The 17,416-nt window shown below is 42.9% G+C and overlaps 2 protein-coding genes across 4 annotated transcripts; one reads left to right on the top strand and one right to left on the bottom strand.

Annotated features, from left to right (window-relative positions):
• Positions 1 to 2,451: 2,451 nt before the first annotated feature.
• On the bottom strand, positions 2,452 to 5,770 carry LOC149153002 (uncharacterized). Its single transcript, XM_089443660.1, has 4 exons — positions 5,459 to 5,770; positions 5,183 to 5,355; positions 3,421 to 4,898; positions 2,452 to 3,053 (listed from the first exon to the last, which is right to left on the bottom strand). The coding sequence occupies exons 1-4, from the start codon at positions 5,768 to 5,770 to the stop codon at positions 2,452 to 2,454; spliced, it is 2,565 nt and encodes an 854-aa protein (XP_089299786.1).
• Positions 5,771 to 14,094: 8,324 nt separating this feature from the next.
• LOC149153001 (protein MITOFERRINLIKE 1, chloroplastic-like) lies at positions 14,095 to 16,691 on the top strand. 3 transcript variants are annotated; one of them, XM_089439257.1, is made up of 2 exons: positions 14,095 to 15,433; positions 16,430 to 16,691. In XM_089439257.1, the coding sequence occupies exon 1, from the start codon at positions 14,271 to 14,273 to the stop codon at positions 15,426 to 15,428; it is 1,158 nt and encodes a 385-aa protein (XP_089295383.1). In that variant the 5' UTR covers positions 14,095 to 14,270; the 3' UTR covers positions 15,429 to 15,433; positions 16,430 to 16,691. The 3 variants fall into 3 exon arrangements, with proteins under 3 accessions (XP_089295383.1, XP_089295385.1, XP_089295384.1); XM_089439259.1 differs by lacking the exon at positions 16,430 to 16,691 and adding an exon at positions 15,896 to 16,131; XM_089439258.1 differs by lacking the exon at positions 16,430 to 16,691 and adding an exon at positions 15,517 to 15,848.
• The last annotated feature ends 725 nt before the right edge of the window (positions 16,692 to 17,416 follow it).

Genomic DNA, 17,416 nt, shown 5'->3' with positions numbered 1-17,416 from the left:
ATGTGAACCTCTACGACCTCATTTGGAAAGTCTCCGGATGAACGCACTGTGATCTGATATAAGTTTGGCCATGTGTTACCCAAAACAGATTTCTTGCGAGTAACTATCAAGTAATCCCTTAGGGATTCTCTCCACCCCCCTTATGGTCACGAGCATCTTCTGGTACCAGTCCTTAAAGCATACCTCATTGATCTCTTTGTTGTTGGGGTCCCCGGACGTCCTCCATGGTGTGTATCTGAGCGCTAGTGGTTGCTCATCTGTGATTTCCGCGAGGTTCCTCCCTGCTGGCGGGCACCATTTCCACATCGCCAAAGTCATAATCAAATACCGAAAATGAAATTTGTGCTTCATCTGTAGACATCCTCACAAGCTTAAAATAACTTATTCAACATAAATGTATACCAATTGAGCAAAATTCCTTCGCAACAATGCTCCGCAACTGATATGGTGTCCAACGTGCACTCATTTCTGGAGAAGTGTCACATTACTTTCCTTGCAATGATGTAGCAGGTGAATATAATGTGGTCTTTGTTGATCAAATCTATTTTAGTGCCCTTTCCACCGCGCTTGGTGTTATACTTGCTGTAATAATCATTGTCCCCCTCTTTCTTGGCTCGCTTCGACCTGGTTTGGAATGGTCAAGACTACATCTCCTGTTACTGAGAGTTCGGTGAGGCGCTGAATGTCCTCCACATGAATTGGATATTCCTTGTCTAACCAAAACGAGACACCATGCATGCTTCTCACCAAAAGTTTAGTGCATTGCATTATAGTGAAATATGGTTAGAAAACTGACAAACTCCTTAAATTGATCAATGTCGACCATTGAAGTGACCGAAATGTTCCTTTGATCTTCGTCGCCATTATTCCATCACCCTTCGGAACTTCTTCTATATATACCTCTCACTTGAGCGCTGGAAACTGGAAGAAATCTGAAAGATCGTGTCTACTAGTGTTACCTTGTCATATTCCCATATAATGATTCTATAACACTAATTCAGGCATCTAATTTGTCTTAAGGAACAAAGATTATCTTTATCATACTTTTGCGTTGCTAATATACAACAGTTACAAGGGGCTGATAACGAGTGCTTGAGCGACGTTGTTGAGTTTCAAACTGAGAATCGAAGAATTTTTTCACTTGAATTGGAAATTATGAAAATTCCTACATATCCATACAAATTAAGTAGACCAACTTCGACACGACGTTTCTGACTAGACTTGCTAACTAATTACTACGACAACTCTCCCTAGGCAGACTTGATCGTGTTAACTGATCGCTAGCTGAGATGTACCTAAATTGGATGACACATGACGGGAAAAGTACAAAGTGGAGCAGATGGGTAATAATGTGACTGTAATGGCGGCTTTATTAGTTAACTCTTTCCATAACGGGAAAATATTCTATGGAAATTTACCTGACAGGGGTATTATTACCTAATTATTATGGAAAAGACTCTAAGTACGGTGGATAAGACTTGTGAAACATGTGACTGACCTCCCTGACCACAGTCGGTTGTGGTGAGGTGGCATAGGTGCCGCAACTGAACTGACACATGAGAATTATTGTATTGAAAATAAAATAAAAACTTAAACAGATTGACTGCTTGACTGTCTTATTCCTACTGACTCTAAACCTACCTATATGCCCTTTTTAGAGACCTCATCAATTAGAAGATTGGGTGTTGTGCTAGTGGAAAGGCTTCAGGCATGCGCCATTCACCCATCCTGGTATCAATATTCCATCCAGTTGTGCAAGTTTCACCGCTCCGGACTCCCTGATTTCCGCGACTATGAATGGACCAAGCCAATGCATCTGCAACTTACAGGGAACTTCTGAAACTTGTTGTTGTATAATAAAAATTGTCCTCCAACTATGAACGATTTTCTCTTAATGTGCCTATCGTGCCATGCTTTCTGCCTCGTTTTCTCAACAGACTGGTGGAATTCAACTAGAAATCTGGCTTCATCTAATTCCATCAATTCCTCCAAACGCTTCTGTAGTGATGCATCATCCGTCATCTTTGTAGCTTGAGAAATGAAGATGCTCGGTACTGCAAATTCAGCGGGTACCATGACTTCCCATCCATATACCAACTGGAAAGGTGTTTTCTTGTGTGATCGCTTGACTGTCATTTGGTACGCCCATAGCATGGCTGGTACATGCTCATCCCAATTGTCTCGACTTGCCAAACATATCTTTGTTAGTCCCTTTTCCAGTATCTTGTTGAATGCTTCAACCGTCCCGTTAGCCTGAGGGTGGTATGGGCTACTCTTATGATGTTGGACTAGGAAATTTTGTAGGAGGGACGCAACTGTTTCATTTATAAAATGAGTCCCTTGGTCACTTGTCAGGCTTTTTGGGCATCCAAATCTGGATATGATGTTTTAAAAAATGAACCTCGTGGTTGTGTCTGCTCTACAATCTTTCACTCATGCCGCCTCTGCCCATCACGTGAGATATTCAGTAGTTGTGATGATATATTGTGCTTGATAATGACGTGTTGGTGGGTTGATCGGCCCAATGAAATCAACTTCCCACTTTTCAAATATCTGCATTATATGTACCGACTGTAATGGTAATTCATCACGATGCAACGATTTTCCAACTCTCTGACACACATCACAACCTTTCGCATATTCTTTGGCATCCTTGTAGAGTGTAGGCCACCATAACCCTACTTGCAAGACCTTCCTCACCATTGCTTTTCCCCCGACATGCCCTCCTGCAACTCCAGAGTGGCACTCCCATAGGACATCTTTCCTTTCATGCTGGAGGAGACATCGCCGCAAGACTTGATCGAGGCCCAACTTATATAGATGTCCTGCGATCAATTGATAGTCAGTTGCTCGCACCACCATGTGTCTCTTCTGTGTCACTGTATGTCCCTCCGGACATTGCCCTGTGGCTAGAAAAGCTGTGATTTCCTCCAAGTAGTTAGGTATTTCTTCTATGCAGAATAAATCAGTGTCCAGTAGTTGATCATCTAGGGAGCCCCCACTTTCCCCTGATTCCAGTCTAGAGAGGTGATCTAGTCCCACATTCAACTGACCTAGTTTAATGATAACCTCGAATGTAAACTCCTGGAACAATAGTAGCCACCTACAGATTCTTCCCTCTAAGACTGGCTTGTTGACCAAGTATTTTAATGCCGAGTGATCTGTAAAGAATTTGAATGGGGCTCCAAGTAAATAGTGTCAAAACTTTTGCAAGGAGTACACCATGGCTAGTGCTTCTCTTTCAGTCATGGTATAGTTCTTTTCTGCAGTCGACAACTTCCTACTTGCAAAGTAGATTGGATGATCCAAGTTCCCTTCCCCTGGTTGCACCAACACTGCCCCTAGCGCAATGCTTGATGCATCGATATGTACATGGAATTGTTTGTTCCAGTCCGGGTATACTAAGATGGGTGCACTTACCAACTTTTCCTTTAGGATGTTCAACGTCGCTTGACAAGTCTCTGTCCAGTTGAATGCTTCCATCTTCTTGAGCAACTTCTCCATGGGAGTGGTTATGGATGCATAGTTGTGGATGAATCAACGATAATACCCTGTGTGGCCTAGTGTCGATCGCAACTGCTTCACATTGGCTGACGGATCCATATTTACAATTGTTGCAACCTTTGTAGGGTCCACACAAACACCGTCTTTGCAAACGATGTGGCCCAACAACGTACCAAACGAAACTGCAAAGATACACTTCTTCAGGTTTAGGGAGTTGTAGCTGTCTGCACCGATCAAACATTACTCTAAGTAAGCTAGCATGCTTCTTCAACAGATTGTAAACTATCCAATCATCCATGTATACCTCCAAGAACCAGTGAATGTAGTCTCTGAAAGCGGCAATAACAATTCGGGAGAACACAACAGGTGCATTCTTTAGGCCAAAAGGCATGACGTGGTATGTGTACGAGCCCCATTCTGTGGTGAACATTGTTTTCTTCTTGTCGTCCTCTGCTATTCGAACTTGATGGTACCCTGAGAACCCATCTGTGAAGGAGTAGGCTTCATTCCCTGCAACATTATCCAAGACCTCATCACTGAAAGGTGTGGGGAATGGGTCATGGACACAAGCGTTGTTGAGGCTATGGTAGTCTACACAGACCCTTATTTCCATGGCGTCCTTTTTGTTCTGGATCACTATTGGGTTGATCCATTCTGCTTCATCTACCAAAAAGATGAGTCCTGCCTCCAACATTTTATCTATCTCCTTCTTGACCTTTTCTTTTACTCTTGGGTTTAGCCTATACAGTCTGTGCTTCACAGGCTTGGTGTCAAGCTTTAACACAATTTTCATTTCTTTGATATCTCCTTTGATTCCTTTTAACTCCATGACTGAAGCTGGGAATAAATCCTCATACTCATGCAATAGATCAAAAATTTCCTTAGTCGTGTGCTCATCCCAGTAGTCCCCTATTGATGCCATCTTTGGTTTGTCCTCCATCCCGATGTTATGCTTCCGTAGTTTTACTGGGAGCAAGTGGGGGGCATCTATTACTGGTCCCTCTTGAATATCCCTTTCTCCTTTAGTCTCTTGAAACGTTAGGTGCCTCAGTCCCTCTAAATCATCCTCCTCTAGATCTACGCTCACCATCCCGCAAGCCATGGACTCTGGGTACCCTGACTCATAAAAGTATTGCAGGAAATTTTCGTCAATGCATCCTTCCCATAACTGTCTTGATGTGAAGAGTATTCTTTTGATGGCATACAAAGCCTCGGTTAGCCATTTGTCACTATCTTTAAATGAAAAACTGCTACGGAATTGTTCAGCCAGTGCGTCCCAGTCCCCAGTTTGTCTTCGAATTTCTTCTTGTATGTACCAAGCCTGCGGGACTGTACCTAAGGTGTGTACAAACATGTGTACCCATAGCTCCTTCGAGATCTGTTCCCTGCTCCATCTGTATGTGCAACATTCTAGGTGTTGTTGGGGATCAGAGTCCCCCCTATATTTTACACTCTCTCACGGTCAATCCCCTTCCTGCTTGAACCCTTCTCTCATGTCCCGCTTTACCTTGTCCTAGTCATGAAGGGTGTTGTGGTGAGATATCCACCACCGTGCTAGAGTTGCTTGCAGTGAAATGTCTAGCAATGATACCTTGTGGCTTTCCCTTATGGTTCTATCAACCTTACTTAGAAATACGTCTACCAAGTCTATGCCATGGAAAGTAGGATAATCACTTACCTCTGTCCCAATCCAGTTGATGCAACATATTGTAGCGCAACATCTTGTATTGACTTCGTATCCTCCTTGCTGCCAGGCATCCCATGTAGCCTCAAATCCAACCTCTGAGCTCTGTATACTCCTTTAGTTGACTGACCCTTCCACCATGGGATTGATATAGTCTTCCCTCCTCCCTGTTGTTAATCGGTATAACTAGTCTACTATTCCAAGTTCATCTCGGTCATCTACTGGTTCTGTGAATCTTGGCCCTTGGTATGGATCCAATGGCTATATTACCCACACCCATTCCACTTCAAAGATCATCAAATCCTTCTTGAGATCAATGACAACATAATTCTCATAAGCCCAGTCGATGCCAAGCAGTGTTGGGTAAGGATCTTTGTCCCCCATTATATCTATTACCTCAAATTTTGCGTGTGTTTTCACCCTTGCGACATCTACTTCCACATCTTCCAACCTCCCAATGGGCAAAATGCAGTATTGGTTAGCCATCCGCAACTGGATCGGTGAGTACTTCAACTGTGGTTTTCCCAGTTCCTCCCATGTTTTCCTGGGTAGAATGTTAACATCTGAACCCAGGTCCAACATTGTATCTTTGATCTAGAATCCTGCCACTTGTGCGTCAATTTGGAACTCCCTACCTATTCTTTTCTTGTTTCTTTGGACTCTCCTCGTGTGTTTCTCTAGCAGATTTGTCAAGATTCCTTCTTCCCTAATTTCTCCTTCCAATAGAATTGCTTTCAGAGTCATGCATAGCTCTCCTAACATATGATCATTGTCGAAAATCTACAAGAACGACTTGAACCATTCCTTAATCGGGTGGGACACGGTGGGCTTTGCTAAATTTGGTACCTTGTCCTTCTGGGATTACACCAAGTTTTCGAACATTTTTGCTACCTCCTGATAGTATTGTTTCTGCTGTCTAGGGTCGTATGATTGTTTTGGGGAAGCTACTTGAACAATCGGGGGTTTCTCTAGTGCACCCTGGTCAGCCCCCGTCTTCTTTCCTCCTCTGGTTACTATGTTTATATTGGATAGTGGAATTATTTTAGTAACCCTCGATTTTGCATTGATCAAGTTAGTACCCCTGTGCCTGGTTCACTCTTCCCATTTTGTGATCAACTCGAGGCATTCCTTTCTTGCGTGTGTGTTGACCCAGCATTGAGGCAACCAAGGTCTTCTTGGAAGAGGACAGACTCTGGCAACATGTCCCTCCTGGTCGCAGTTGTAGCATTGCATAGGTCCTCTATCCCCTATTCTTCCTCCTCTCGTTCCTCCTCCCCTTCCTCGCCCTCCGCGAGTGGTCTCATTGATCCTGAAAGTTGACCGATCTAGCTGCTCCGCTAGAGCATCCAATGCTTGACACTGTTCAGTGTGGTGAGTCATGGACGCACAAAACTCATAGTAAGTATTGCTTGGTATGGTTGAATACTTTTGCAATATAAGGCACAATCGAAGTGAGTGTCCATAGTTCCTACAAACCTCATAGTAATCAGGTTGGTTTCAACCCAGAAATACCCCTTGTGATCCTACTGCTGCAACCCTAGCTGTAGGCGAAGCCCCTGATGGTCCAGCGAGCCCTAATGTAGGATTCATGCCTCTTAGCCTGGGGCATTTAGTCGCGACGTGACCTTCAATCAAACAATGGGTGCACCACACGTTGGGTCTCGCTGGGTAGACTGGCTGTAAGTCTTTCAATTTCTCTGTTAAGTCGGCTATTTGATTGATCCAGATTTAAACTGGAACGCAACAAATTACAGAGATAACCATAAACATAGAGATGCAGCTGAAATAATACTTCATTTCATTAATGTAAAATACTGAAATATGCTTACAAACAGAAATGGAAATAAACCAGCTAGGGCAATGGTAGCTTATCTCTGAGAAGAGATGTGGCGGCTACATACCTCTGAACTGTGTTACAATGAGGCTCGAAGGCCTATTTATTGTTGAGAAACAATGGAAAACCCTTAACATCCCAAAACCTAACCCTAGAAGATGAAACGCCAAATTATGGACCCCATTTGGGTAAATTGGTACGTCAATTTCCCGGGGTCGTAACTTTGGCACCCAATCTCCGTTTGACACGTACAATAGCTCGTTAGAAAGATTTATCCGAGAATTAAAACTTTGGGAAGAGCAACATTGGTCCATTGGTCCATGGACCCATGTTGCTCCCAGATTTCCCAAAAAACATCATTTAGGGCCTCAAAACGGCTTCGGAAGTTCAAGACCCGAAAAATTGCTAAAAATAGTAAACTGTGCTACAAATAAGGAAACTGAAAAAATGAAAGAGACAGGTCCAAGTGGGATAGGTGGGTGGCCACCAACATCCACCTGGATCATTCTTTCCCCCTTAGGAAGCAATGGTCCTCATTGAGTTGAGTTCCTCCATCTGCTGAACTTGGTCCCTGGTGAGTTGTTCTGCAATCTCGAATGTGTCCAGTAATGGTGGGAAGCATGGTTGAGGGCGGTACACATTGAACACTTGGTGCAGGTGAAGGAATGGAGGAATGTTGTGTTCCAAAGCATTGTTTCCCAAAGCCTTAGTAATGGTGTAAGGACCATGTCGGCATGGTCAGAGCTTCTGATGGGCTCTTGTAAGGCATTCTTTCTACAGATGCAACCAGACTTTGTTGCCCACCTAAAGCTTGTGTGCTACCCTTGTGGGTGAGGAGAAGTTGTTCCTATGTTCTGTCATGACCGTATTCTTTTGCTGCTATTGCTGCGTGGAGGAACCCTTTGCTGGGGTCATGGATGTGGTGACGATCTTCCCCTTACTTTGGGAGTGAATCAGACAGAAAATGAACTTCCTAGTTTGGGAGATGAGCTTGTTGACTTTCTTAGTAGAGATCAAAGAGGTGGCGGTAGGTGGGGCTACCTCCGGTATCCTGTATAGTGAATTATCCAAAGAAATAATGACAGCGCGAGGCCTTGACTCATACACAACATGTCACGTCCACAAGTATGGCTGGCCTAATAATACATCACAAACATCCAGAGGTGTAACATCACACAATACCTCGTCTGTGAAGGGTTTGATGATGTAGGGAAGGCGACACTGTTGGCGAGCTCGAAGATCTCGTCCTTCATGAAGCCACCCGATAATGTACGGCTGCGGATGTGGTGTAGTTGGTAGGCCTAATCACTTCATGACCTTTGCTGAAATGAGGTTCTTTTGGCTACCACTGTCGACAATGAATTGCAGCAGCGAACCCTTCACCCACATCTGTGAGTGGAAAAGAAGCTTCCCCTTCTCTAGGTCTTCGGGCTCAATCTTCTAGATCTTGGCGGTGGCAACAATGACATTGGGCTCCGCATCAATGATCTACTTCCCTTTGCCATTCCCCTTGTCGGGTTCTGACTCAGTGTCAGAACATGCCTCTGATTCTGAAGCCTTCAACTTGGCCACCAACGGCTACTTGGTCTGACACTCACTTGTGTTAAGAGTGGGACTCTTGTGGAACTCACACCACTTTCTTGTGTACTTCTTCAACTTGGTGGTGTTATTCTTTTCTTGTGGCTTCGACAGATTGTCTTGGGTCACCCCGCCTTGACTTTGTCCTTTGGTCTTCGGATTTGCAGATTTGAAGTCTCGCTTCTTTTGTTCGAAGTTTTGCTCGATTTTGACAGCATATCGGTACGCCGTGCCGAGCGAGGATATGTTCAGGAACTCCATCTCTTCCTGGATGTATCTGTGTAGGCAGCCGCAGTATTTGAGTACCAGATGCAGCTCAGAATCTTTGATACCCAACTGTGTGCAAAGGGTATGAAAAATGTTTGTGAACTCAGGCATGTCTTGGTCCCTCCCCTGCCGCAGCGTGGTCCACTTCATGTATCGATCCTCATAGCTTCTGACAGGGTAGTACTGCTCCTTGATGGCATCCTGAAATGAATTCCAAGTGGGTGCGGCTGAAAATAGTGAGCCTGTACTTTCATCCTTATGCTTGTAGTAGGTTTCCCACTAGTCCTTGACATGGGGGGCTGCTTTGAGAAGAGCGAAAATAATCTTTTCCCGAATGGAAAAATCATGAACAGAAGAATAACCCTCTAGCAAATTTAACCATTTATCGACGGCATCTGCGTCTATCTGACCCTCGAATATGGGGATTTCAAAATTAACTTGTACCTTAAACGGTGTGGCACTTCCAGAGTAGCTGTTGGAAGCCGATGCATCGCCCTTGGGTAGCCGCTGAAGGATCTGGGCAAAGTTGTCCATCATCACATTCCTCTGTCGCTCGAGGGATTCTTCGAGCAAGATTTTGATAGGATCTGCTGCCCCCTCGTCTTTCTTTTCATCCGCTATGGGAGGCTGTCGGGATTTAAGAGGCTGGTCTTGCAAAGGTTCGACCAGTTCAAGCCCTAACTCCTTATATCCCGACCTCGTTGGGGACATGCAAAGAAAAATAGAGAAAAAAAACAAACCGCTCTGATACCACTGATCCAGATTTAAACAGGAACACAACAAATTATAGAAATAACCATAAACATAGATATGCAGCGGAAATAATACTTCATTTCATTAATGTAAAATACTGAAATATGCTTACAAACAGAAATGGAAATAAACCAGCTAGGGTGATGGTAGCTTATCTCTGAGAAGAGATGTGGCGGCTACATGCCTCTGAACTGTGTTACAATGAGGCTTGAAGGCCTATTTTTGTTGAGAAACAATGGAAAACCCTTAACATCCCAAAACCTAATCCTAGAATATGAAACGCTACATTGTGGGCCCTGTTTGGGTAAATTGGTACATCAATTTCCCGGGGTCGTAACTTTGGCACCCGATCTCCATTTGACGCGTACAATAGCTCGTTAGAAAGATATATCCGAGAACTATAACTTTGGAAAGAGAAACATTGATCCATGGACCCATGTTGCTCCCAGATTTCCCAAAAAACATCGTTTAGGGCCTCAAAACGGCTCCGGAAGTTCAGGACCCGAAAAAATTGCTAAAAATAGTAAATTGTGCTACAAATAAGGAAACTGAAAAACTGAAAGAGATAGTTGTGGGGGTCTAAGTGGGATAGGTGGGTGGCCACCAACATCCACCTGGATCACTGATGCTAGAGTCCCATGATCGACAGGTCTTGTGACCCTACCCTCCCCGATATTCATGTGGGTACCCTGCCATTGCCTTAACGCAAGTTGCCTGCTCCAGAGCATCCTGCAGGGTTTCAATCTTGTGTTGTATTAAGGGCGTTTGGGTAAGGGGTAGGAGTGACTTGATAAACTAAGCCCTTTGGTGATGGGATCTATGGGGTAACTTAGCTTGCCGATTGCGTCCTTGAACCTATGCATCAACTCCCAGGCGATCTCTCCATCCCGCTATTTTATCTCCCATAACTCTGACAACCCTTGTTGATCTATCTATGGAAGCTTGAATTCTTATACAAATCTCTTCTTGATGTCATCCACCATCGGATTCTGGTTTAGCTATGCCCATTTGATAAACCATCTCAGGGCTCTCTCCTTAAGGGTGGTATAGAATTCGATCACCTTCACATTGTATGGCGTTTGGTGAGCTCTCCATATAGCTTCGTAGAGGTACCAATGTTGCTCCACATCCTCATTCCCTCGACCCGAGAACTCCAGGTATTTGGTAAAGGATCCTGCCATTCTGGCTTGAACGTGCTAGAAGCACAAAGCCTTGGGTCCCTAGCTGTTGAGATCCTTGCAATCCTAGATTACTAATACTACTATTCCCACTACTATTAAAGGTACCAAAATTTGTTTTATATCTAACATGCACATTATGTATCCGTATTGCTTTAAGCAACTTAGCAACAAATTTACCAGGACTGTTGTAAAGTACCAGGGGAAGGTCGGGGTGAACGCTACCTGAGCTTTGGGGGGTTGGATGCTTGATTTCATCTAGCGCATTGCCCTCCACAAATAGTTGTCTCATAACATCACACATCTCATCTTCCATCTCTTCCTCGGGATTGCTGCAACCACTTCCATTAGACACCTCCCCTGCGACTGGGGAGGGAGGGCTCCTACCACCTTCCGTTCTTCCATCTAGCCCATCTGTCTCTATTCCTTTCTCTGAGTTCTCCACCATCTCATCTCTTCCTTCTGGACCCTTCAACATCGCTCCTGCTTGGTGTGGTCCCTCCGCATGCACCTTCATAGCCTGCATGGCCCTTTCCTGCCACTTTTATGCTATCAGCACCCTCCTCTACGCTCTCACTTCCCTAGCCCTTCGTGAGTCTTCTACATCCATCCTTTCAGCGACATCATAGTCCCCCGTTCAGTAGCATTTGCCCCCTTTTATCCTTCCCCCAGCACTGGGGTTTTACACTACCATGCTCGCCTCTTGGAAAGAAATTAAACCTTCTTCCACCATCAGAATTTTAATCCAAAGAGGTACTTCCTTTAGCAATTTTCCTCTCAACCTCGATCTGAACACCGCATCAGCCTTCGAGAAAGACTAATAACTTTCTGTTGCAAACTCGACCACGTATCCCTCTAGTGTAGTATGTACCCAAAAGTCTATTGCTCTTGTCAGATCGGTGTCAAGGTGCTAGAGTGTTGCAAGATCAATGGGGCCCCGACCGCGATGAGATGGCTGTTGTCCTTTCGGCCGACCCTTCACTTGCAGTCTCTACAACCAATTATATAGTTCCTTTGGGAACTTACACTAGAAGATCTCCTACTGATTGCTTGCAGTTTTTGAATACAAGATCTCGTCGTTCACCTTAGCAACAGTCCGACTTCGAAGGACAGCTTGCTGCAACACAAACCAATCCACTTGGTCGTCCCACCAGTTTCTTATTTCTTTCTTAAAGATCCTCGATACCATATTCCGAACTCCTCTTTTTGATTTCAGGTTCCGACAACGAAACCATTTGTTGACACGAAAATTACAACAAGGAAGAGACCCTAGGTTCAGTGTCAAGGGGCCAACAAGGCTCCACTGTAGTCTAGGACAATGCTGACATTTTCACCTTACCTAGAGGGCAAGGAGTCTCACCTGAGGCGTGCCGTGACCAAAGTTAGATGGGGCTGGGTGGGGTATCGAGGAAATGAAATGAAAATAACATACAACAATATTTCATCACACTCAATTCTCTGTACTATCTAAGACTGTCATTCTGCTCATGCCATCGTAGGAAACTACCTAGTTATTGATCATTCATTTAAAAATTTAAATAATCCATAATGAACACAACAATACAATAAGGAACCCAAACTACTTCTTTCATTAACTGGAATATAAGAGAGTACATGATAGAGTATACAAGGCTTGAGGCTCGTTCATCAAATACACAAAGAGTACTTTTCATAGAACACAACTGACAAGAATGGACATAAGCAGAGCTGAGGACAGTCCTAGCCTTTCCGCAACCGATCTGACTCTAAGGATCCCGCCCTTGCTCACCCACTTCATCACCAACTGCTTCCTCATGCTATCTTTTGCCTTTTATCCTTTTCTTTGCATTCCCATTGCCAGTTTCGTTCAGATGACTTCGCCCTTGGCTGCCTTCTATTTCCCTTGCTCGACTGCTTTTGTACTCTTCCACCACCTTGCCGCAACTGCCCGTTCACTCCCAGTTCCTGTCCCTTTCCTTTGGCTATCAGTTCCGCAACTCGAACCGTTGTCTGTGCCACCTATTCTTGAGCTTTTTTCCCGCCAAAATCCATAATTCAAAATGAAGGCCCCAACAATTGCCATTGGATACTAGAAAGATAAATGCTAACCGGTGCGAAACAACCACGTAAACTTATTCCATTACTTCAAAGTAGCATATTTCCATGATTTACATGACAAATAACTACAAGCTTCTCAAAATCCCCTATAATAACATCGTTAATGTGTGAACTCATACCAACATTAGCAAAAAAAATACAAGATAATAATGCCAAACTTTTGAGATAGATAAACCATGCATCATGATCTTTGTGGAAAGGTTATTTACAACTTGGTTTCTGTAACAATGTTGGAGTAAGGTGTTTGTATCACACATCATTCTACATATTAATGTGGACAAAGTGCCACTCATCTACATAGACACATCAAGGTGATTATAAATGAAGGATAACAAATATTCCAGAAGCTTAACCTAGTGAAAGAAACTTTCAAGTGGTTTATCCTCGTACAAGTCCTTCCTCTTGCTAAAATCTCTCCATGATGTAGATTTTGCTTCATAACTTTGGAAGACTCAAAACTGTAAGTTGAATTTAAGAAAAATGTTCATTAACAATGGAATGAAATTGCTCCAAATCTTTGATTGTTTTAGAGTTGACCGATTTTCATCTCTACAGAAAATGTGGATTTTCGTTATTTTTGTACATTTCAAACAACTGTTTTGAATGATGGATAGCAACGTCCCTACAACACTGAACACCTTTTGAATAACACTTCTCTAAATCTTCTTCATTGGACCAAAATGATCATTCTTCGTAAGGAATTATGCAAATAGAGAACCCCTACATTACAAGAATTATCACTTCTAAATTATAAACTCATGAATGACTCAAAAAAATTCACTTATATAATAAGCATAAATTATGAAAATGCTGATCTACAATAAAAACCTAACGAGATAAAAACTAAGCATGCGGCTTTTGCTAATAGCTAGCATGGTTCAAATTCTAAAAATATAATTTATGCATATTCTCTAGAACTTATCAATATTATATACATGATTATGAAACCAAATAACAAATTTTTACAATTTTTAACAATCTTATCGACCTACCTTTACGCCTTTCTAAAATAATTACTAATAACATACTTTTATACCTTTCTCATTTTTCTAAAACAATTACCAAATATATATATATATAATTTAATAAACGTTAAAATATCATTCATTTATCACAATACATGTTTTAAAAAAAAACATAATACACACTCAATGCCGATATATGCACATATAATGACAGACATCCCATAGCGCACATGATTGCGGATTGCATAAGGATCACAACGCTTAGGAAGTGCTCGCAGAGTGCCACGGTGCCACCTAATGTCATGAGAAGAAGAGGAGAAAAAAGTGCAGCGAAGCAGAAGATCGGGATGGAATAAAATATAGGGCGGAGAGGCAAGCTGAACTGATTAGTTGAGTTTAGGAGTGAGAGAATGAAAGGCGAAGAGCAAGGAAGAGGCAGCGGCATACATTTCCATTTTCGGCTTCCCCAACTTGAAAATGTGAATCCATGGAGGGACTTGGAAAATGTCTTCCGTCCAATCTGGGAACATGGCAAGGGCAAGGCCAAGGGACGAGAGGAGACTGAGGGACGCAGGAAAGGGGCAAACAATGAGAGGATTAGGAACGTTAAGAACAGTTTGTCGGTTGTGGAGAGAGCAATGATCGGGGCCGGTGCAGGAGGCATAGCGGGAGCATTCACCTACGTATGTCTGTATCCACTGGACACGGTGAAGACGAAGCTTCAGATGAGAGGGGCATCGCAGCTCTATGGAGGATTGGGAACCGTGGAAGTGATGGGCAGAGTACTGAAGGAAGACGGGATCGGTGGCCTGTACAGCGGAGTGTCAGCTGTGCTGGTGGGCTCGACAATATCCTCTGCCATATACTTTGGCACATGCGAATTCGCCAAGGCATTTCTCGTCTCAAAAACGGCGCTGCTTCAAATCCCGTCTCTCGCAATTCCTCCAGTGGCGGGGGCGTTGGGCAACGTGGTCTCCTCCACCGTCATGGTGCCCAAGGAATTAATTACTCAGCGGATGCAAGCCGGGGCCGCTGGCCGTTCTTGGCAAGTTTTGTTAGCCACCATAGAGCGCGAGGGCATCCGGGGTTTGTATGCCGGGTATTCCGCGACCATTTTGAGAAACCTGCCCACCGGCGTGCTCAGCTTTTCCTCTTTTGAGTATCTTAAGGCTATCGTGCTGAGTAAAACGAAGAAGCCCCATTTGGAGCCATTTCAGAGCGTCTGTTGTGGTGCGTTGGCCGGGGCTATTTCTGCATTTCTCACAACCCCTTTGGATGTTGTTAAGACGAGACTAATGACGCAGGGAATTGGAGTCAAAGCCGGTCTGAAGAGCGAAATTGCGACTTTAGCTTACAAAGGGTTTTCGTCCACCATTCACCAAATATGGAGGGAAGAAGGCTGGCTGGGCTTGACTAGAGGAATTGGCCCTCGTGTTCTTCACAGTTCCTGCTTTGCTGCCTTGGGTTACTTCGCATTCGAAACTGCAAGGCTCACTTTACTCCAGGTTTACCTCGCCCGCAATGCTCCTCCCGCTCTTCCCCTCGAAGCTGGCACCAATCGTGGTTGATTACAGTAAGCTATTCTTTTCACACACAAATCAGTTGATAAGATAAACCCCTTCACAAGTCTTGAATGCTTGTCATGTTCTTGGGCAGGAAAAATATTTTCATTATTCAATAAGATCATCATGTTTTGCGAGACACGCCTACCCAAAAGATGCTTAATTAATAAGATTAATGACTGTGCTGAGAGAAGCAAAGTTCTGAATTGCCTGCTGGGGGAGATGTCTTACTCCTACCGCATTGATCCATCTTAGCCTGGGATCTTTTAAGTTGAGAGGGATCAGAAAACTGGACTGCAACCTTCACGCCTCCAGTGTTTTGATTCCTCACAGCTTATTAAATCCATGTTAAAATGGATTTATGCTAGTTTATATCATGAAGATGATTAAAACTATTAAATGCCATTGTTAGAGAATTCTAGCTAATATACAAGAATGGACGATATTGTCTCACGGATAATCAATTTTTTTAGGTATCATGATAATGGCAGAGATTTGTTATGCAGGGAATCAAAGCGTAAATAGAATGATGTTGGAATTTGTTTGTAGGATAGTTTCTCTCAGACTTAATGATGCTTTTGGGCAGCTGGCAATAGGTATCATGATAATGGCAATGAGTTGTATCTTAATTATCATGATAATGACATTGATTTATTATGGAGGGAATGAACGGGTAAATACAATGATTTGAAATCTGTTATGGGATAGATTCTCCTGGACTTGATGGTGTTTTTGGGCACATGGCAACATGCATCCTTTCATTAAGAAAGTTGAAAAATATAGTATAAGCCTAACATAGGCACTGATCCTTCTGGTTTTTTGTTTCTTAGGAAATTTAAAGTGTGATTGTTGCTTATTTTTCTAATCAGTTACCCAAGTCCCTGTCCTAGTAAATTACAGAATCAGTGATTGTGTTCCTGGGCAGCAGTTTGATTTAGCGATATGTTCATAGTGTTTGCAGCTTGATTTGGTGATATGTTCATAGCGTTTGTGTATCTTTATTACAGGTAGGGCATGCTTATGGGGTAACAGCTCCAATTTTTTTAATTCTCTTCTTGTAGGATAGCTATACTTTATGTTAGGGGCCAGGGCATATATTCTGGCTGCACTTATCATTGACTACTGCTTTAGAGTCTATGAAAAATTGAGAATGGCTCATTCAAATACACCAGTAAACATCAATTGTAATAAGATCGATGCCCGTCAGGAATCATTGTATTTAAGTTATAATGCAGTTTCCGTCTTTTTATGATATTTGTTATGATTCAATGTCTGACTAGTGGCAATGCTCCAGATTTGGTCAAATAGCCTTGAATTAGCTTTCAGTCCTCGACTAATTTTGGGAAAGTTGTAACCTCTAGAACATGTGATAATTACCTTATTGTTGCCTTGTAGTACTTAACAAGTGACTCACGATTTTTTCTGCAGAATTTATTTATGAATTTTATTGGTCCATTGTAAAAGAGTGCAATGCGTATGCTTTTTTCTATCCCTGGCAAACTGCTTGTGCTTGAGTTGGGCTGTTAAAATATCTTTGCAAAGGTATACGTTCTTTTGGTTTGAATTTCAAAGTGGAATGATAGTCACTAGATTGTTAAATCTCAAGAACATGGATCTGCACTTTCACAGAACACTAGGTAGATTAAAGCCTTAAACTAAAAACCTTTCAAAACAGAGAATAAGAATGCTAGATCTAGAAACACACAGAAAACTGAAAAACCAAACAGCAAGCTAAGAATTGTAGCAACCAATCACACTCTATAAATTTTAAAACAGAAAACTATGTAGCAACTCGCTTAAATCTCTAAAACATTTCTATGCCACAAGCCTTCCTTCCCAAGTCCAAGTGGCAAAATAGATGAAAAGTGGGCTAAGATGTGAAACATGGCCATGAGACCAATGTTGCATGAAGTGGGGACGTTTTTTGGAAACAGGGACGTGGAAGTGTCATTTCCCAAAAATATAGGAAGAGAAGTGTCTCAGAAGCATTTACT

Source organism: Pinus tabuliformis, chromosome 9 (assembly GCF_031772625.1).
Source record: "Pinus tabuliformis cultivar Carrire ecotype Pingquan chromosome 9, CPIR1, whole genome shotgun sequence".
NCBI lineage: Eukaryota > Viridiplantae > Streptophyta > Pinopsida > Pinales > Pinaceae > Pinus > Pinus tabuliformis.
The sequence above is the reverse complement of the archived record's forward strand: the minus strand, read 5'-3'. Positions and strand labels throughout refer to the sequence as shown.